A 22629-nucleotide genomic window follows, 5' to 3' on the forward strand; every position below is an offset into this window, starting at 1 on the left:
AAACATCCCCATAAGTCCTTTTAAAATTTAAATGCTTCTGAAAATATGTAATTTGTTACATGTCTGACTTCACTGCACAACTAAAAAGGGTTTCTGGTTCTACACATTGCACATACAGCTGAATTGGCTGGGGATTGATTTTGATCTTGTTCTTAGCTGTGCATGCTTGCCACCCACCTGACTAATCGTGCTCATGGCTCTCATGTAGCTCTCATTCCGGGAACGAAATTTAGGAGAAGTTAACAGACTTGCAGGGTCCAGACTGTCCAAACTCCTGTTGATTGAGACTTCACTCACTGCCCTCAAGTAACTGTGGCTCCGGATTTGAAGTTTTGGAGAGTGTTCGCTGGATATCCTTGAAGGAAACAGTGGGAAAGAAACATTTCATCAAATCCAAATAGCTTAACTGTGACTGGGAATGACAGTAAATTGTTCTACAGGAAAGTAAGACTCAAACCAGAAATTATGTAGCCCTGAGGTATTTATAAATTCATTACAGTACAGCAAATTGGCCAATTCCAGTTCGTTTATAAGTACAAATTTTAGAAGTGCTTGTATACACATGCTAGAAGTCTAACTATTAAAATGGGTGAACTTGATGCCTGGTATTAAATAAGAATATTGATATAATAGGCATCACAAACTTGGTGGAATGATAATAATCAATGGGACACAGTAATACCAGGGTACAAAATATATTGGAAGGAGAGAACAGGTCATGCTGGCGGGGAAGTGGCACTATATGTGAAAGAAAGCATACAGTCAAATATAATAAAAATCTTAAATGAACCAAACTGTACTATAGAATCTCTAGGGACAGAAATTCCATGCCTGAATAATAAGAATACAGTATAACAATAGGAATATACTACTGACCCCTGACCAGGATGGTGATGGGAAATGCTCAGGGAAATTAGAGAGGCTATAAAAACAGAAAACTCAACTGTAATGGGGGTTTTCAACTATTCCCATATTAACTGGATACATATCACCTCAGGATGGGATGCAGTGATAAAGTTTCTTGACACCATAAATGACTGCTTCTTGGAGCAGCTAGTCCTGGAACCCAAAAGAGCAAAGGCAATTCTTGATTTAGTCCTAAGTGGAGCACAGGCTCTAGTCCAAGAGCTGAAACACTTGATAATAGTGACCATAACTAAGGCTACGATTTTGTCATGGATATTTTTAGTAAAAGTCAGGGACAGGTCACGGACAAAAAACAAAAAATCATGGAAGAAGTTACCTGCCCCTGACTTTTATTAAAAATATCCCTAACAAAATAGGGAGGGAGGAGGGTACAGCACCCTGGCCCCCCATCATGGCCCCCCCATTGCCCCAGTGCCGCCCTGCAGGACTGGAGCTGGGGGGACCCCTCACTGCCCTGCAGGGCTGGGATCTGTGTGGGGAGTGTGTCCCCGCTGCTCGCAGCAGTAGGGGAGCTGCAGGGTGGGGCCTGCTAGTGGTGGAGGCTGGGGAACTGTGGGGAGCCCTTACCCCCAGTCGCTGAGCAGCTTCGTCGTCTGTGAGCTGCAGGGGGTCCCTGCCCATGGTCACTGAACAGCTCCAGGGTCCCTCTGCCGCCACCGCTGGTGAATGGGAGCTGCGGTGGGGCCCTGGCTGCTTGCGGCGGATGAGCTGCTGCAGGGGAGACCCCTGCCAGCGTGATGGCTGGGCAGCTCAGGGTCACCAACTACGGTGCCAGGTGGTCAGTTGCAGGGGGTCCTGCCACCCACAGCTGCAAGGCAGCTGTGGGCGTGCCCCCTGCTGCCCGTGGAGGCTGAGCTGCTGCGGGGCCCCTGCTGTTGGCAGTGGCTGGTCAGCTGCAGGGCCCCCAATGTCATGGAGCTTGCTGGAAGTCACGGATTCTGTGACTTCCACCACCCCCATGACATAATCTTAGCCTTACCCATTAGAAAATTAAATTTAACATCCCTCGGGGAGTGGGGGTGGGGAAAAGACACCCAAAGAAGCCCACCACACTATCATTTAACTTCTGAAAGGGGAATTACACAAAAATAGGAAGCTAGTTAAAGAGAAATTAAAAGGTACAGTCTCAAAAGTGAAATGCCTGCAAGATGCATGGACACTTTTTAAAAACATCACAATAGAAGCTCAAATTAAAAGTATACCCAAAATTATAAATATATAGTAAGAGGACCAAAAAAGTGCCACCATTGCTAAACAACAAAGTAATGAAGTGGTTAGAGGCAAAAAGGCATCCTTTAGAAACAAAGAATCCTACTGAGGAAAACAGAAAGGAACTCTGGCAAGTCAAGTGAAAAGGTATAATTACAGGCCAAAGGTACAATTTGGGTCATTTAAGATTTTTATTATATTTGACTATGCTTTCTTTCACATACAGTGCCACTCCCCCACCAGCACAACCTATTCTGTCATTGGTATATATTTTGTACCCTGGTATTATTATGTCCCATTGATTATCATTCCAAAAAGTTAACGTGATGCCTATTATATCAATATAAGGCCAAAAAAGCATTTGAAGAGCACTTAGCCAAAGGCTCATAAACGAACAGCATTTTTTCTTAAGTACACCAGAAGCAGGAAGCTTTCTAAACAATCAGTGGGGCCACTGGACAATCGAGGTGCTAAAGAAGCACTTGAGGAAGATAAAGCCACTGTGGAGAAGGTAAATTAATTATTTGCAATAGTCTTCAGTTCAGAGGATATGAGGTAAGTTGCCACACTTGAGCCATTATTTTTAGGTGACAAATCTGAGGACTGTCGCAGACTGAAGTGTCATAAGAGGAGGTTTTGGAGCAAATTGATAAATTATACAGTAATAAGTCACCAGGACCATAGGGTATTCACCCAACACTTCTGAAGGAACTAAAATATGAAACTGCAGAACTACTAACTGTGGTATGTAACCTATCATTTAAATCAGCTTCTGTACCAGATGAGTGGAGAATAGCTAATGTGACGCCAATTTTTTAAAAAGCTTCCATATCCCGGCAATTACAGGCCAGTAAGCCTAACTACTGTATCAGACAAATTGGTTGAAATTACAGTAAAGAACGGAATTATCAGACACATAGATGAACATGATTTGTTGGGGAAGAGTCAACATGGCTTTTATTAAGGGAAATCATGCCTCACCAATCTATTAGAATTCTTTGAGTGTGTGAAGAAGCATGTGGACAAGGGTAATCTAGTGCAGCAGTTCTCAAACTTTAGTAACCCGAGCACCCACATTTTGATTTAAAATTTTGCTGCTGACCCTCAAACCCCCTGCTCAGTCCCAAGCCCTCCCCCACTCCACCTCTTTCCCAAGGCCCCACCCCCACCCCAAATCTTCCTGCCCCTGCTCCACCCCTGCCCTTCCCTTCTCCACCTCTTTCCACCCCCTCTCCTAAGCACCCCCATCCCTCCTCCACCCCCCGGTGCCTCCTGCACTTCAGGGAACAAGTTCCCCAGTGTGCAGGAGGTGCTGGGAGGGAGGGGAGAAGTTCATCAGTGGGGCTTGCGGACCTCAGTTTGAGAAACGCTGAGATAGTGGATATAGTGTACTTAGGCTTTCAGGAAGCATTTGACAAGGTCCCACACCAAAGGTTCTTAAGCAAAGTAGTCAGTTATGGGATAAGAGAGAAAGTCTTCTCATGGATCAGTAACTATTTAAAAGGTAGAAAACAAATGGTAGGAATAAATGGTCAGTTTTCAGAATGAAGAGAGGTAAATAGTGGTGTCTCCAGGGATCTGTACTGGGACCAGTCTTATTCAACATTTCATAAATAATCTGGAAAAAGGGGTAAACAATGAAGTGAAAAAATTTGCAGATGATACAAAATTAATCAACATAGTTAAGTCCAAAGCAGACTGTGAAGAATTACAAAGGGATCTCAGAAAACTAGGTGACTGGGCAACAAAATGGCAGATGAAATTCAATGTTGATAAATGCCAAGTAATGCACATTGGAAAACAGAATCCCAAATATACATATAAAATGATGGGGTCTAAATTAGCTGTTACCACTCAAGAAAGAGAGCTTGGAGTCATTGTGGATAGTTGTCTGAAAACATCTGCTCAATATGCAGCGGAAGTCAAAGAAGCTAATGGAATGTTAGGAAACATTAGTAAAGAGATAGATAATAAGACAGAAAAATATTATATTGCTTCTATATAAATCCATGGTACTCCCTCATCTTGAATATTGCGTGAAAACCTGGTCGCCCCATCTCAAAAAAAGATATATTGGAAGTGGCAATATTAGGGAGTATGGAACAGCTTCTGTATGAGGAGAGATTAAAAAGACTGGGCCTTTTTGCCTTGGAAAAGAGACAACTAAGAAGGGATATGATAGAGGTCTATAAAATCTTGACCTCTGTGGAGAAAGTGAATACGGAAATGTTATTCCCTCCTTCACAGAGCACAAGAACTATGGGTCACCCAATGAAATTAATAGGCAGCAGGTTTAAAACAAACAAAAGGAAGCACCTCTTCACACAACACACAGGGAATGTTGTGAAGACCAAAACTATAACAGGGTTCAAAAAAGAACTAAATGGGTTCATGGGGATAGGTTCATCAATGGCTATTAGCCAAGATGGTCTGGGATGTAATTCTGTGCTCTGAGTGTCCCTAGCCTCTGTTTGCCAGAAGCTGGGAGTGGACAACAGGGGATGGATCACTTGATGATTGCCTGTTCCGTTCATTCTCTCTGAAGAACCTGGTAGTGGACACTGTTGGAAGACAGGATACAGGTTAAATGGGCCATTGATTTGACCCAGTATGACGATTATTATGTTCTTATTTACTCAAACTGACTTCCCATTTTGTTTGGTAAGCTTTTTGGGTGTTTTTTTTGTTGTTTTTTTTTTTTTGTAAACCAAGGACAAACCAGTCACACATCATAATCTGCACTATATTTATTGACAGATAAAACTTCATGCTGTAATGACAACAGCAGAGGTGAGCTTTATGGAACCACAGCAAGTAGTACAATGGGTGTTATTTTTAAAGCAATTAGATAATGGACTACTGTTTGATTAAGAGTAAAGTGCTGAAGGATACACATTCCATTATCAGAAGAGCAGTGACGACGACGTGGTGAGTACCATCAAAGAAATGGCTGTTTCAAACATAATGTACTGAAGGAATCTCATTACGACGACCAACAATAAGGGGGATGGTGAATCCAGAAGAAAAGGCCTACTGGAAAGCCATACAGTTGACTGTTTCATCAAGCACAGAGCTGCTGAGCATCCACTGTTCATACTGAAATCAGTGGGAGTTGTAGGTGCTCAGTTCCTCTTAGGGTTTGTCTCATAGGGAGTAATTTTATATTACTGGTGGCTGACAACACTGGAACCTTACTAGGCACAGCAGGGCCACAAATTCTTTTGTCCCAAATTGAAGAAATTGCAGCCTCAGCCATTCAAAGCTACAAGTCCCTATATGAAATTCTCCATCTGAGCAACTTTCTATGTAGATAAAGATGGCACAGTATGATCTCCATTGGCTGTATCACCATATAAAGAGGATGGCAGCTACACATCAAAGTGGTCTCCATCATGGTCCTTCCACTTAAACAAACAGCTTTAGAGATTTTTTTTTAAAAAAGCACAGAGTGCAGTAAATGTTGAAAGGAACCAGCTCTTCTACATCAAACATGATTTTTTTTCCCTGAGGGGATGCCCTCAGTTCCTTACAAAGATGGCTTGGTCACAATGTTGAACAAGTCAGTTTTCCATTTTGAAATGGAAACCTCACTACTGTCTGTGTATGTCTGTGTATGAATGAATGAGAATGGGAGACAGAAACCATAAAATTAATCATAAGAAATACATACACGAGGATGATTTAAAGAGAACCTGTGTGCCCTTCTGTGTTTAATTTCTGCAAGCAATTACAGATATTGTGCACTCAAACATGTAATACTAGTTATTTAAGTTTAAGTTTATATATAAGTTTAATGGTTAGACCCCAGATGTAATTATGACAATACTGTAAAACCTATTAGTAAGGGTCACAATTGGAATGCCATGTTCTCTGGATGATCTAATAAAAATGAATTTGAACTGTTTATTATTAATTATTATTACAGAATTCTGTCACCACTTGAAGACTGGTCATTCATTTGCCTTCTTCAATCAGTGAGTCAGTAATTGGATGGACTAGATATAAAAAATGTTTAAATTATTCTTGGGGCAATAATTCCAGATTTCCAAATGGAATCTGGAATTTCATTTAGGATACTCTCCTACATTTCATTTAGGATACTCTCCTTCATTTAGGATGCTCAAACACAAACACCACACACACACACACACACACACTGAACACTAAAAATAAAATGACTGATCTAGCTATCACCTCTATTTGTGGCTGGCAGAGCCTTTTAATAACAATTTACCAAAACCTGATCAGTAGATCTCTTGAAAGTAACTCCTTGTATGTCATTTACTTGGAGCACTGAGAATATGCATAAAATCCAAGTTAAATGAATAATTCATCACAAAAAATTTATCAGATGAGTACAAACTATTTTACTGCTTTCTGTAGAGCTGCAAGCAGATCAGAAGGTCCTCAGATATATTTGTTAATCAAATTAATTCATTTTTTGATTTATTTTATGGATTGATTGTAAGCAGTTTGCTGCCCATATTCAACATTTGTTATAAAAAATTCAAACTGTGTTGATTATTTACAGATTAATCAAATAAGTCACCTGGTGTTGTTTCTGTTCACTGATTGGATGAGCATGCAAACACTGAATATAACAAATCACAAAACTCAGTGCACAAGTATAAACAAATTAAAAATTGTTTTTTGTAAATACTCATGCATGCATCTTTGAAATTTGCTTTCTGCAAATGTCTGGTCCACGGTAACGAGCCATACAGATACCTTAGTCATCAACAGGGAACAAACTTGGGACATTCAGTACCAAAAACAAAGACCTCATCCGCTTGAGCTAAAGGAGATCTCCCCATGGCTATAAGTGCAAGGTGTTCTAGTCAGAGGGACCTGCCATCAGATGGAGACATGATCATGTGCACTAGGCACCACTAAACTTTGATTGCTTGAATGTTCATAGAAAGCAAATACAAAAGAGGCATGAATCCATGTGAAAATCTGAGCATTTGTTTGCACAATTTTTTGCAGTATTTTCCCAGTTCTATACAAAATCACCTAATTTCTCTGCCATGGTATATGCTTCTTATTGTTTCTGGATGTGGGTGGTTGAAGCAAATAGGTTCTTTTTCTGACTTATTTTGGTCAGATAGTTGGTCCTTAACTATACAACTGATCAGTTCAGCAGGTGTTTAGAAATGTGTTTCACAGGTGGCTACTTATCACATCACTGGTTTACATGACAGATGGGGAGTCACGCAGGGACTGAGATTTTGGCAGCCACTAGAGGAGGTGACTGTTGCTCATGATGACCATATTCACAGGTTTCATTATGTTTAAAAATGGTGGAATAAATAACTAAGGTTTAAAATTCAGGCAAGGAGTAAATACAGGTAACTAAATTGTTGTTGAATGCATCCCTATATACCAAAAGAGTTATTTAACAGCTCCATACATGTTCGGGATTGGCACTTTATAAATGTGTAATAAATCATTATCATCATCATATACCTCAATAACTATATAATAGTCTTTAAAGAGTAGCTGAAACGCCACAGAAAACTTTGAAAAACATTCTGTTTAGGAATAAGTCTGCCAATATAGCATAGATTCAAGTTTTCACTTCCTTAGTTTATTATCAGAGACTTCAACCAACTATGATTCACAAAGGATTGACTATGGGCATGATCTACAGCTGAAGTGAAATGGCTTAGCTAGCCCCACTGACTTCAGTGCATACAATGATTAGCAGCACGAGAAGATGATCTCAAAGATCCTGGAACCAGCTCCTCAGGTGTGTTGCATCCTCTTTGCATTGCAATGCCTGTCTGCATTACTCAGGGATGATCACTCAAGTACAAGAGTGGCCCTGAAGGGAGAGGTAAAGAGCTTACTTACACTAGACCAGGGCTTGTACACCAGACCCCCTGAGACTAGTAGAATGGAAAGATAAAGGTATGGTTGGGGTATCCTTAAGCTTATCTTGATCTGTGTTTTGATCCATCGTGGCCATTACATGATGGTGTAATTTAGAGAAGTCTTCAGGCAGCTTTAACACAGCACAAAGAGGACAACTTTTATCTAAGCACCATACAAACAGTAGTGAATTGATCCTTACCAAAACCGCTGTGAGACAGGGGAGTATTATTAGCTCCAGATGTAGAACTGAGGCAAAGAAGATGTTGGACCTGGTGCTGCTACCCTTACTCACATAGCCCACAATGTGCCCCATTCATTTACCTTATCCATTTCAATGGGACTACTCACAGAATAAGGTACTGCTCAATATGAGTAAGTGTTGGAGAATCTAGCCCTAAATGATTTTCCTAATGTCACACAGGAAGCCTGTGACAAAGGCAACAAGAGAATTCTAATCCAGTGTCTAAACCATAAGATAACTGAGGATCAGAACAGTGCAAAGGAAAACTTTTAGCCCTCTTTGCACACCACTTTCTGACTAGTGCTCTGTGCATATTGGTCTACCTGAGTTGACCCCTGACTTTTATTCAAATACACTTATGGGGTAAAACTATGTTAGCAGGATTGTGTCTGAATGGAGTGCTTCTGAATGTTTTACAGGAAAAGCCACTATATCTTCAAATTGACTCTGAGATGGAAAAGATAAGATGGACAAAGAGGATTTTTCTATTTACAAGAACAGGGAAAATCTGATGGTAGGAATATTTCCTTTTATTTTTGAGAGATTGGAAAAAATTGTACTTGTGCTGTATTAGATGATTGTATGATCAGTGCAGACAGCACCTCTACCAATAGGTGGTGCAGTATCTTTATCTTAGTGTTAAGTTTTTCCACTGAATGCATCCGATGAAGTGAGCTGTAGCTCACGAAAGCTTATGCTCAAATAAATTTGTTAGTCTCTAAGGTGCCATAAGTACTCCTTTTCTTTTTGCGAACACAGACTAACACGGCTGCTACTCTGAAACCTGTTAAGTTGTTGTGTACTTTGATATTATGTTGTTGTCTTGGTTTGGGATAGGGTGGGACAGAGGCTGTCTGATGCTAAGTAAAAGCAGAAGGACACCAATGAAGAACATGCACAGAACAAAGCCATTCAAGTGTATTCATCTTATTCCCCACTCATGACATGGGTCATCAGATGGGTAATTTTGTCACTGTTGCACTTGCATTATGTTATGTTAACTTTTCACTGCACATTGTACAAGGCTGTCATGTTACAGAAATTGGCAAGGAGAGAATATCAACTACTCTATGCATTTGTTCTCACTAGAAGTTTGCCACATTTTGAAAAACCTCCTTTCCCATATTTTTTAAAATAATATATTGTCTTGCTAAGGGTTTCACACTTTGAAGATAAAATCTCAGTACATGTCACAGTACGGTTGCTATGGAGCCAGCCATGAGAAAGAAACACAAAAATTTGCACATAACCAGAATATCTTACTTGCTGAGCAGAAATTCAACAGCAATAGTACAAAAGTGGCAGCTATTTCCCTTTTGATTCTGACTCTATTAATCGGATTATAAATCATCCTAACGACACACACCAATTGGCATTCATCCCCATTAATCATGTGGGGTATGCATTATTTTATTAATAATACCTTACACATCCTTTTGAGGTGGATCAGATGCCAGACAGAGACAGGGTGAGACGGGGCAGTGACTTCAGTGTTTTTTCACTCATATTTGTCTCTCTGCCTGATATTATAGACTCTAATATGATTGAACAAGATATCACTTAAAAAATTAATCCAAACTCAGCTCAGTTAAATGCCACACAGCTTTCTGATGTGACTATCTCCAGCTGGCAAAATGTGCTGTTTTTCTGTATAAGCACATGGTGTCCTGCCAGAGAGCCCTTATTTGTTTGATAGATAAAGGATGAGAGGACCTTGATCAATTTATATTTATAAACATTTTTCAAAAGCACCATTTCTTTAAAGCTACCTGTGACTGGCTGGAAGTCAGGAAGTCACTGCCAGTCAGCTCAGAATCAATCTAGAAACCATTCTTCTACAACTAACTGTGATCCTAGATGGTCTCACGATGGTCTTTGTTTCTGAGGTTGTGCTGCAAGGACCATGGTCCAAAATCAATAGCATCTTCAGTCTTCAATTTTGATATCACTCTGTGCTTCATCTATTAATGTCTTAGCTCTTTTTATACAATGAAGCCATATATGTACATAGTGCTTTTCATCCCAAAGGATCCCAAAACACCATATACAAACAAAAGAATAGGCCAGATATTTAGGGATGCTTTCACTCACTGCTGGAATGCAGTTGCCATTAGGATGAAATGCAGCAGTGTTTAACAGTGCACAGCAAAGCTACCCAACAGTTATGGACAAATGAAGCAGAATACGATATTGAATTGAATCTACAGGGGAAAATCTAGATAGGCATGATATCATTTTCTTAACCAAAATCTTGCCCAGATCCTGGAATTAACCCCTGTAATCTTGTCAAAAGTGGTGTTACGATGCTGTGTCTTTTACATACAGTCTGAGAGCTGATAAAAGAAATACCGCAATGCAGTACTCTGCAATTTCCAGTAATATTATTATGGTGGTGTTTAGGGCATTACTATAGAATATTGCAGTATTTTTCATTCCTCCCAGAAAAGAAACCCATCCTATTTAGTTACACTCAGTCTGGCAAGATATAACAAGATTGGTAAGGCCTGGTCTGCAACTAAAACTTTGGTTGACCTAGCAACATCACTCAGGGGAGTGAAAAATTCACGCCAGGAGACATGGTTAAGCCAAACTAACCCTGGTGTGGACAATGCTAAGGTTGATGGAAGACTTATTCTGTTGTCGTAGCTACTGCCTCTCAAGGGGGTGGATTTACTTGCAGTGATGGAAAACCAATTCCTTTGCTGTAGCCAGTGTCTACACTACAGTGATTCAGTGGCACAGATGCAGGGCTGCCGCTGTAGCACTCGTACCACAGACATGCCTGAAGGTGCCCAACTTCACTTCTTGAGATGTATTAAAACTTTCCTCTCAGTACATACTACAGGGGATCCACTAGCATAGCCTGTAACCCTCTAAGAAGATTTCACGTTTGCTCTGGTCATTTGTCTGGCTATGCTGAAAGAATGACAGGAGACATTAGATATGGGTTTAATCAGGCTGCAACTTTATTATTAGACAGATGTCTGGGACTAACCCGGCGGATAAAATGTGCAGTGCGGGTGCAAAATTTATGTCCCGCCAGCAGATCCACTGCTGGGACCTTACCAATTCCAGTCAATTTTGGCAGTGGGGAGTGAGTGGGGGGGGGCTTCCACAGCTCCCCTCCTATTTAGCAAGGGAATTGCTGGAGGGACCTGACCAATTCCAGCCAATTCCAGGGGGCGGGGGGGAAGCTTCCACTTTTCTTTTCAAGTGACCTAGGTGGTTATAAAGGCAATATCCATGGAGCACAGAGGTTTCCCCTCTGTGCCACCCAAAGAATCTCCCTAACCAGAGCTATTGTTCGAGTAGCAGATCCATTGCTTTTCTTTCAGCTTTTTCTCTATTGAAAGAAATTCAGATAATTCCAGACAGCCCAGTTGTCTGTGTGTGTTTCACAATTTCCTGCCCTCTTCTCTTTACAGCTTTGCTTTATGGAAGCTATCGGGGACTTATCAGATATAGTGAGGATTCAAGAGAGTGGTAACCTGTTATTTCAGATCCGTGTGAAATCTAGTGTTGCCTGGATAATTCAATAGGTACCTGTGAAGGCAATGTTAAACTGTTAAACAGCCTAAGGTAGAGTGTAGAGCTTCTTTTCACTTTGCAAACTCTTCTTCAAAATCTGAACATGCTCAAAAAGACTCAGAATTGCACTCAAACAAAACATTTTTATTTAAAAAAAAATCTGTGCTATAGGCTGTCTTCAGGCCAGCCCTGTGCATAGTCATTCATGGCAGACAGAAATTGGTTACATTTTTGAGTGAGATGGAGTACAGCAAAAAAAATAGTTTGCAAGCTTGCCTAAAACTGCCAATGCCAGTTATAGACTTAAGCACTCTCTCTTGCAATCACTTAAAGTACATGGTTTGTAATCTTGTGAAAGTGAAACAGACTGAAACATTCATTTGAGTTTAGGAATAAAGGGGTGAATTTTTAAGAACCAGGGAAAATGTCATTGGGCTGCTAGAGACTCAAGTAGTACAGGGCTAAAAATGAATGTAAAAACCCTTCAAGACTGGGATCCTGCAAAGTGGTGAGCATCTGGTATGAGGGGATGAGCATCCTCAGCTCCCAATAAAGGAATTCAGGAAAGGCATTCAGTCATACTTGCCTAACCTTCAGTGGGACTTAGGCATCATGCTTAAAATTAATTATGCGATTAAACATTGAATGTGATTAAGTGCTTTGCCATAGTCTACACATTGCCTATTTAAAATGAAAAGTCAGAGGAAATTCCAAGCAGGGTGGATAAAAATCGATTAAAAAAATTAAAAAAAAATTGGATTTTTTTTATTTAAATGAGATTTTTTTTGATAAAATGCTTTTTGAGGGAAAAAACCTACCTAAAGATAGTTTTAATTAAGATACATTACAGCTCAAAGATATCTCATCATGGAATAGGGATGATAAATTCTAATTCTGTAGTATGAGACTATATTCATATAATGTTTAAGAAAAGTTTTGTAAATGAGTTCCAATGGTTCATGGATTAAGGACCCAATTTTATGGGGTTCCAGGGGCTCTGTATAGATTATATAGGTTAATCTTTCTATCTACCCAATGGGACTCAATGCTCAGGTCTAGAAGATACCATCAGAGATGCTTAGTTTTGCAGTTCTCAAACCGTGGATTTACGTCTCCAGAGATAACATGCTTGTTAACAGCAATTTTTTTAAAAATAAATACATAAATAAACAAACAAACAAATAAAAAGAGGTGAGAAATAACAGACCTCAACCCTCTTGTCCCTCTGCAAATTTGTGTACACAGAGTCAATCCCTTACCTCTCTCTAAAAGTGCTAAGTTTCAAAAAGTTCAATGAACAGAAGATTGTTGGGGGCGGAATAGATCTGGACAAGGAGAAGAAGTCTGGAGATAAATGTGAGAAGGGAGGGACAAGCAGTAGAAACAAAAGTGAAACTGTTTGAGCAGCATATTCTAGAAGTCTTGAGGTCTTTCTGAGTGTAGCCTTCATTGATTTGAGATCTACCATACCATTCTCTCACTAGAATGGAAAACCTATAATGGTAGAAGGCCATAAAAGAGACCCAGTTTGGGAATAGTTTAATGAAGTTCCTCTACCTGTGGATAAGACAGGCATGCATGAAAAATGCAAAAAGTGCCACAAAGAAATGCAAGGCCTGGTTGCCTAAATGAAACAACATCATGAAACAACACTTTTTAATTTTATACTTCTTTCTTAAGGACTGCCTGTCTTCCTTCTGGATTATTCTTGAATTCTCATGTTTGAGCAAAAAATATAGTTGTTACACAATGGTACTATCATTTTAGATACAGTTGTGATAAAAAATAAATAGCTGAAATAGGCAGATCTTCCTTTTACAATTTCACCTTTAAAGTAGTTCTAAGTGTCAGTGAATGCAGTGAGTAATACTAAATGAGTATGGTAATAATAATTAAATAACTGCATTGACTTATTTTGTTTCGGAGAATCTATCCTCAACATACAGGATTCTGAAGACTATTCACCTTCAAGATCACCATCATTTTCCATAGTTTCATAGTTACCTGTCAATGACAGTGTTTCAGTCACATCATGGACGTCACATAACCACAGTATATCACCGGTAGCAAAAAGAAAAAAATATCTCCATCATCCAGAAACAGCCATAGATAAGTTTGTGATAAGAACCAGCAGATTACAAAAAGAGACAATTGGTAAAAAAATTGTCCCATTTGTTTATGCAAACAACTCTCCTTTCCATATGATCGAGAACCCACCCTTCATTAACATGGTTCAGTCATTAAGACCAGGATACAGTCCACCCAACAGAGTAGATGTTGCAAGCAAATTGCTGGATAAAGCGTATGAAAGAGAAATAGCAGTGTGCAAAAATTCTAGAGGGTGAAATTGTTAACCTGAGTCTTGATAGGTGGAGCAAAGTCCACAATGATCGTGTTGTAAGTGCTTGTGTGACAAAAGAAGAAGGGAACATCTTCCTTACAGAATCAATCGATACATCAGGAAATGAACACACAGCAGAACACTTACAATAGCAGCAGTAAAAGCTATAACAAACTGTGAAAAAAAATTCAAATGTCTAGTACGCAGCTTGGTCACAGACAATGCTGCAAATGTATCTAAGATGAGAAAAAATTTAAAAGAGTGATGAGAGTTCCAAGCTAATAACTTACGGTTGCAGTGCTCATTTGATGCACCTCCTAGCCAAAGACTTCAGTGTTGTTGAAACTGCAAAACACTTCCATAACAACCACTTTGCAGCAGCTGCTGTGAAAAAAGTGGAGGAACCAGGCAAACTCTCCGACAAGACGTGCGATGGAACTCAGTAGTGAACTGATTTGAGCACTGTATCAAGAACTGGCCTAATCTGATGACAGTTTGTGAACAAAACCGTGAAAAAATAGATGGCACTGTCACAGCCAAAGTTCTCAACATTGGGCTGAAGAGACATGTTGAACACATGCTGAGTACCCTGAAGCCTATTTCTGTAGCCTTGAGCAAAATGCAGGGAAATAGCTGTTTTATTGCTGACGCTGTTGACATTTGGAAGGAACTGAGTGAGATCTTAAAAAGAGAAATATGCAATGACAGAGTTAAATTACAAGCATTAAAAAAACGAATGGGACAAGCACTAGCTCCAGCTCATTTTCTTGCAAATATTCTCAATATTCAGTACCAGGGTCAAACCATGGTCAAAAGCTGCCTTAGGAAAAATTAATCGCTCTCTTAGATTAAAAACACTAACTACAGAAGTGCTGAATTATGGAACTGTTTTGTTCAGTATTTTTGTTGATGTTTGGATTATCTTCCTTGGAAAGGTCAGCTGAATAAAGATGTGGTGTTTTAGAAAAGTTATGGTAGGTAGAGCTGGGAAAATTTTTTTGGACAGGTATGCAGGTTTGGGTTGACTGAAAATATTTGTGAATTTGACATAAATTCACTGAATATTTTTTGACAAATTTCTTTTCCAGCAAGATTCACTTAGGCAGTACTTGAGGAGGGGAAGGTGGCCAGGATTTCCCTCCCCCCCCGCCTTTATTTTAATGCCCTGTGGATAGAGCACTCACCTGGTTTGTGGCAGAAGCAGGTTCAAGTCCCCACTCTGCATGATTCAGAACATGGACTGGAACTTGGGTCTCCCACATGCAGATCAGTGCTCTGAATATTAACTATTAATTGGAGCAGGGACTCAAACCACTGGTCTATATGGTAAAAGGAGGACCTGGGCTCCCCTACCTCCTCTTACAGTTTTCTGAATGGCATTTCCTAAATACCAGAAAATAAAACCTTTTAACTGACCCCAAATGAATTATGGTAGGTTATTTTTGGGGGGAGGACATTGGGGTTTTTTCCCCGAGAAAACTGAAATTTTGTTTTGGAAACAATTTTTTAATGTTTTCAATTTGCCCAGTGAACCAATCAATAAATCAAAAGTTACACAGCCCTAGAGAGAAGTCAGGAAACACTGAAATTACACACTTTAAACAAATTACAATAAAGTCTACATTGCTTCCCAAAGCTTCTGAGCTCACATGTGGATTTCTGAATCTTACAGAGGGCTTACAGTTTTACCCTATGTTTTCTTTAACTGAGGACTGTAAATGCTTTATTCTCATCTAACTTATAGATAGATATCACATCTTTGTATAGTTGACCTTTTCTTTTCCTTAGTTGGCTGCTTTTGTCTTTATCAAATGTTTGCCATCACTTACCACTTACGTTTTTATTTTCTTGCGTAGAAAAATAACAGTCATGACAATGTATTAATCCATTTCCCATTGGCATGAACCACAGACTGAATACATGTCTGATGACATCTGAATCCGGAGACTTCCTCGTGTTTATGTGGCAAATGGCTCTTCCAAGCTCAGTTCCAAACCCTGAGCATTTTGCCTTAAGGCCCTGTGGCATGCCCACTATGGTACAGGCCAAAGAGGACTATATGTACCTCCTTCTTGAACCCATTAATTCTGCTCGTAACCAGCAGGAGGTTATTACAAAACAAAATTAGGTTCTCCCTCTTGTATAGGGCCAAGCATGCCACTCTACAGCACATCTAATCTCTCCTGTCCCAGCACTGAAGGGATGAGTTTGATCCCTTTTATGCCACCTAAGGGTCAATGCTGCCCTATGCTAAGTGGATGTGATGAAGTGGGAAAGGGCTCAAGGAGCTCCTTCCACTACTAATTTACCCATGGAGTTCCAGAAGGTGTTTATAGCTGGGGGCTTCTAGACAATCCACCCAGCCCAAATCCCACCACATATTAAGTTTAAAATCATCTGCACAACATGCTGTACCTTGTATACAGACTCCTTGTATTTAATTATGTCATATATTAAATTAGCCAAAGTATAGTATAGTGCAGAATCTCACAAATGTAATAGAAGCAGACTGATAAAGTGCTCTTCTCGGCACCTCTAATATTAGAAGCCTATTGAGTTTGTAATATAGTTAAATTAAATTAATACCAAAATCCAGCAGCACGTTCGCACAGGTAGCCTGATAAAGATAAAAACAGTGTAATGAAGACACGGCCATATACATAAACAATATGGGTTCCCAAGCAGGCCCTGAACCAGAGAACTTTAGCATCAAAAGCATAACCCCTCAGCAACTAAGTTAAAGTAGTAACTCTGTTAGATGTCAATAAGTAGCTGGTATTATGCTCATCAGGACTAGTCAGCCATCAGAGGGAGAAATAATCCATTGTTACCAACTCTTGCAATTTTGTAGTGAGTCTTGTCTTAGCTTATGTTTTTCTTAAAGACCCAGCTCCTGGAGGCATTAGATTCTCAACTTTCATTTAAAGAAAAAGTTTCTAGCCCTTATGGTTGTAAAAAAACCCTTGTACAGATGTACCCTAAGGGCTCTAAAAGCAGAAGGCAAACAACAAAATCTCCAAAGTTATTTAAAAATATATTCTGACTTTTATGCAAATTTTGGTATTTTGAAGCATGACTCCTGAACATCTAGGGCTGGCAATGCTGATGATCGCACACGAAGCCCATGTGCAGCAGTAGCATTTACAGTACAGTGTTAAATAGCCGCAGAGTTAAAAGATTTTTATGTACTCTTCATGAAAACTACACTTCAGTTATTTTATATTTATTCTATTCGTTCTGGTTAATCAAGGAAATGTTGCTGATGAAAAAAGGAATAGACTTTCTTCTCCAGAAGCTAGCAGACCTGATAACATGGTAATCTGCACATGGCTGAGCAGTGAAGCTCTATGGAAGTGGAAAATGGATAGAGCCCAATGTAATAATACACTTATGATGACAATATCTACATTTCCTATCATTTGTCTGCATAGAGATAGGAATGCTAAATGTCCATTTGTAGGTATGGCAATCTGGATACATATAGGCAGGATTTTTCATGTACACTTCTTCACTAATCACCCTTGTGTAACACCTACTCAGCACTTGAAAATATACCATAACTGGATGATAAAAATAACTTTTTAGTTTTATGCAGTATCTGCAGCTATAAAATCCAAATACATAATACAGGGGCGACACTGACCTACATGAGGAATCAGATACACAGTTTCAATTATCGATAATGGATCAAATCCTGAGTTCTTAACAGTTTTGGAGAAATCAGTTTTAAAATGGATGGCAAAATACCATTCCCAGTTATTATTCAATCATGACTCACACAATTGTCGCTGAAATGAATGGGACCAATTCTGCCCCCGCTGACTTCAATGAGAGCAGGTTTAGGGTCAACGGGCATTTGGCTGAGGAAACGGGCTAATAACAGTAATAAAGAGTGACTGTGTCAAGGAGGGTAAGGGCACTTGGCTGAGCCTGATAGCGTGCTACAAATTCCCTGGGGATCCTAGGGCAGCTGCACAAAACACCTTTCCTTCCACAAGCTATTTTGGGTGCCCTTTCCCCATCAGCATGGTCAACTCATTGATAGTTTACTACTGGCACCTTGTCATGGCAGCTGCATTCTACCTTTCAAAAAGGGTAAAAGCCACAGTTTGGAAACCTGTGGATTTTCTGACAGAGTCTCCTTTGAAAATTACTTCTGCTAAGAGCAACATTAATTTCCCATGAGAACACAATTCATACAGGATAACATGGCAACTCTCTTACCATCCAAACTGTGACCCTTTGTGTTACAGTGTGTGCGTTCACGCCCCTCTGCCATATACATGCCAGGAGGCAGGGTCTTGGCAAAATATTTTTAAACATCTTGTGCTACCTATAGAGGCTTTACTTTTCCTGCTATAAAATAAGTCCCTGTAACCCATCTGCTGCAGTATGGAGGAGAATAACTTCAAAGAAAATCTGTAGCTAATGGGATAGGGGAATTGCACTGAAGGGAACAGTGTCTACTGATCATATCTTCTCTCCCCCACCATGGATCCATCTGTGGGCTCTCTGTGACATATGTTAGTGTTGGGTGTGGGCAGAAGGAGACAAGGAGTGGGAGACATGCTTGTAGAATGCAGCATAAGACACTGCCACTCCAAGCAGTGCTGATCCTCCCTTCTGTGGCTATTGGACATCATGGAGGGAGGGAGTATGTACAGTGGATGGGAAGGCAGCCGATGGCAGCATGATGTCGGAAGATGACTAACAAATACAGGAACTGGCCTCTTTTGGCCCCTGGATCCTCTGCCTACTTCATTTGAAGGGCCCTACCCCCTGGTGATTCTTCAACCCTAACCACTCCACATCCAAGAGAGGTGCATGTGGAGGATTTCACTCTTCCTAAAATCATGCATCAGCTGCATGTGAAATATACAGAGGAGTTTTCTTACATCTTGGTCAACATAAAGGAATATAATTGCAAGTATTCCTTTAGGAATAAAAATCCTGGGCTAAGAGTATAGTACATAACTAACAACAACAACGGGTTGTACTTCTGTAGTCTCCTCAATACATGGTTCTCAGATTGCAGTACTACCATTAATTAATCGATTCTCCTAACATCCCCAATGTGAAGCAGGTAAGCACTATCCCCATTTTACTGCTGGGAGACAGAGGAACTGACAGGTTTAATTACATACCCAAGGGCACCCATGAAGCTTATGGTAGCACTGAGAATAGAACCATCTCCTGACTCCCAGTTCTTTGCTTTAATCACTAGACTGTCCTTTCCCTTCCCTACTTTAATGTTGTGATCCAAATATTCTCATTCCAGGTGCACCCATCATGTTCTATTTGAATGTGACAGATGCTGAGAAGCCAAATCATACCTTGTGGTGCTTCTGTACTATAATTAACCTTAGTGTATCATTTTATGGAAGAAGAAGCTGTTAGATTTGTCTATGCTGAAAAGAGCCTAGAAGAATAGCAGCAAGATGCTGTTTTTACAAGCAGTTTGGTTTATTCACAGTAGATGTTGTCCTCTGCTTAAAGCAACTGTATTTGTATGGTGGGGGAGGGAGAGTTGACATTTTAAAATTCAAATTTGCTTTGTTGATACCCTCCCCCACCCAGAAAACCAACTTGCCATTTTAAATACCATAGATGATGCAACTAATAAGCAATATCTTGTAGATTAAGGACAGAGGGTCGAGATCCTGCTTGCTCTGAAGTTCCCAAGGACTTTAATAGGAACAGGATAGGATCCACAGCTTGACACTAGTTTTTCTTTATCATTATTAATTCAAATGAATTAGAACTGGAAGATATCTATATAACATTGGTTGTGGTGGACTGCATATACTGGCATGGAAATGTGCATAGGTGTGACAACATAGCTGTTATACAATTAAAATCCAAATAAAACCATATATACAAAAGTGCAATATCCAAGTGTTTTTCTCTTGAGAGTACATTTGAATTTTTTATTTATATTCCATATAGAGGTATATATTGCGTATGCGATTGTTTAAAAAAATTGTTTGGATTATATTATCAGGGACAGGTCCAAATGGAACGTCAAATCTGATTTCTACCCTCATCTTTTTGTGGGGGGGGGGGAAGGAGGCAGAGGGTTTGCCCTCAAATCCTCATATCCAAACTGGAAGGAGGCCAGTCTTCCTAATCTGGTTTCAATACAACACAAAATCGCAGAAGCACCTCTGGATAGTATATGTAATTTCCTTAAAGGACCTTCTACAGAAAAAAATTAAGCTATATTATTTATATTGATAATTTAAAACATTTTTTTCAAATGCACTGTCAGTAAGTTCCAAAAAGTTCTGAAATGGATGCTTTAAATAGTATTTTACATGGAAATTATGTTTGTTCCTATTTCTTTAAAGATAGAATACTTGTAGAAATGATTGATCCTCCTTTGTAAATCATAGGTATAAAGTACAACTCATTTAAATAACATCTAACCTCGAAATGTATAAATAGATAAAAAATTCTCAAGAGACTAGGAACAAATTAGTTAACTAGTATGTTATGGAAAAGATTTATTTTTGTTCTTTTATATAAATGTTGAATTGACTTTTTTTTAAACAGTGACTTAGGCTGTTGCCTTTATATGAAATAGCATAAATTAAAGAATTATCTGTATTATCCTATGGACCTAGTGATTTGAGTACAGGAGAAAGAGCAGCTTGAAGACAACAGACATACACCTAACTTCAATACGGACAAGAAAATGAAGAGTTGTTTTTATTATGGAAAAGGAGAACACATGGACAAGCACATACTGGAAAAAGGAAGTCACCATGGATATATAAAGGATAAATCTGCTACACAAATCTGATTGAGGAAGAGACAATGAGAGTTAACAGGAATAAAGCCACATACTTTGGACTTCAAGCAGGTATTTGACACAATACAACATTCAGAGTAGTATATAAGGTTAATAAGGATGTAACTGCTAGTGGATAATAGGATAAACAACTGCTCAAGACCAGGATATTCATAAATGGGTACAGCTCACAGAGGGAGGTGGGAAGCAGAGGTCCACAGAGACCAATATTAGATTTGGTGTTGTTCACATTATACCTTAATAACCCTGAAGATAGGACCTACCACAAAACACCCCAAAACAGATAATCAGCACAATATCTTGATTCAGTAAAGAAAGGAATTAAGAAAATCTTAAACACCACCTTTGGGAATCATGCTTGACTCTACCCAAATGCTATTCATTCATCATTTGCACAACAACACATTTATTTAAACAAAAGTAAATAAAATAGAAAACAAAACTGATAACTGGGATGTGTGAATATGTATAGGGATGGTGAGACCACAATACCAGGGGTTTTCCAAGCACAAATCCTGGCACTGTGTTCGTGAAAAAATAGTGGAGAATTAGTAAAAAATTCAGAAAAGGGAAGCTAGGAATGTAGATGGGCTTTGGGAGAAGTTAGAAAAGTGAGGCTTGATCCTGCAAAGATGCATATGCTTAATTTTAAGTATATGATTCTTCCTGGAGTTCAATGGGATGACTCAAGTGCTTAAAATTTGGGAACATGAGGCTTTTCTATTATAGGCTTGTATGACTCCTAAGAGATGGAAGCCCAGATCCTTGTGCTGCACTGCTGGAGGATTGTGGACCTAAACCCAGTGTAGCTGGCCATGGGAGAATTATCCTCCTGGAGATTGAGCCTTCACTGATAGCAGGCCCAGTGCTTCCAAAACCCCCCACCCACCTCCTTGGTGCCAGCTCAGGGAATGGCCAGGACCTTCCTATGCTTTGCTGATCCCTAGCTGCTATATCAGCTGCATGGGACTGATGGCAGTTGGTACAACTTTGGGCAGGGCCCCCTGGGATACAACATGTACTAAATCAGGCAAACAAAAAGGCCACCTTTTCAGCCACTCCTGAGCACTGTACTGTGTTCTTTGGCTGGAGGCATGGATCTTGGCCTAAGTTTAAAACTGGATTAAAAAATCAATATGGCAGGACTGAAACTTGGTAAAGCTCTTTCCAAATAAATAACTGACTTCAAAAATTGTGGGAGCTATGGACACGTTTCTTGGGAGTATGTGCATGGCTGAGTAAGGAAATTGATGGGATTTGTAACCTGCTTTCTTGTATTTTGTTTGTGTTGGATGTTAGTTTATATATATATATATACACACACACACTATGTATATTATATATATTCCTGGGCTGTTTTGCAACATTTCAGAATGTTTTTCAGTTATATTCTCTTTTCCTTCATAAGATAATAAAAATATTCATTTTTAATAAAAGAAAGAACAAGAGTAGAAGACCAGATGCTGAGAAATCTCATGCTGCATGCTTGAAACACTTTTCACTGATTTTACACCATCACAATGGCACAGAGAGACCACAAAAGGAGTTAGCTCAAAGTGTCAAATTAAGGCTTTAATGTTTTACTATAATATGGTATAATGCGTACCCCTTCAATTCAAATGCCACTGTTTAGAGAAAGTAAATGGCAATTAACCCTTGCCCTACTTCACACAAGACGGAACGTATGTAACAGAGAAA

The 22629-nt window shown here is 39.5% G+C and overlaps 1 protein-coding gene across 2 annotated transcripts in view; it reads right to left on the bottom strand.

The window, feature by feature from the left end:
* DLGAP1 (DLG associated protein 1) overlaps positions 1–22629 on the bottom strand; it is a 640732-nt gene that overhangs the window by 160538 nt on the left and 457565 nt on the right. For both annotated transcript variants that reach the window (XM_038393158.2, XM_038393157.2), the window contains one exon: positions 178–355. In XM_038393158.2, coding sequence (XP_038249086.1) covers positions 178–355 — 178 coding nt within the window. The remainder of the gene's footprint in view (positions 1–177; positions 356–22629) is intronic.

This window comes from Dermochelys coriacea, chromosome 2 (assembly GCF_009764565.3).
Source record: "Dermochelys coriacea isolate rDerCor1 chromosome 2, rDerCor1.pri.v4, whole genome shotgun sequence".
Classification (NCBI taxonomy): Eukaryota; Metazoa; Chordata; order Testudines; family Dermochelyidae; genus Dermochelys; species Dermochelys coriacea.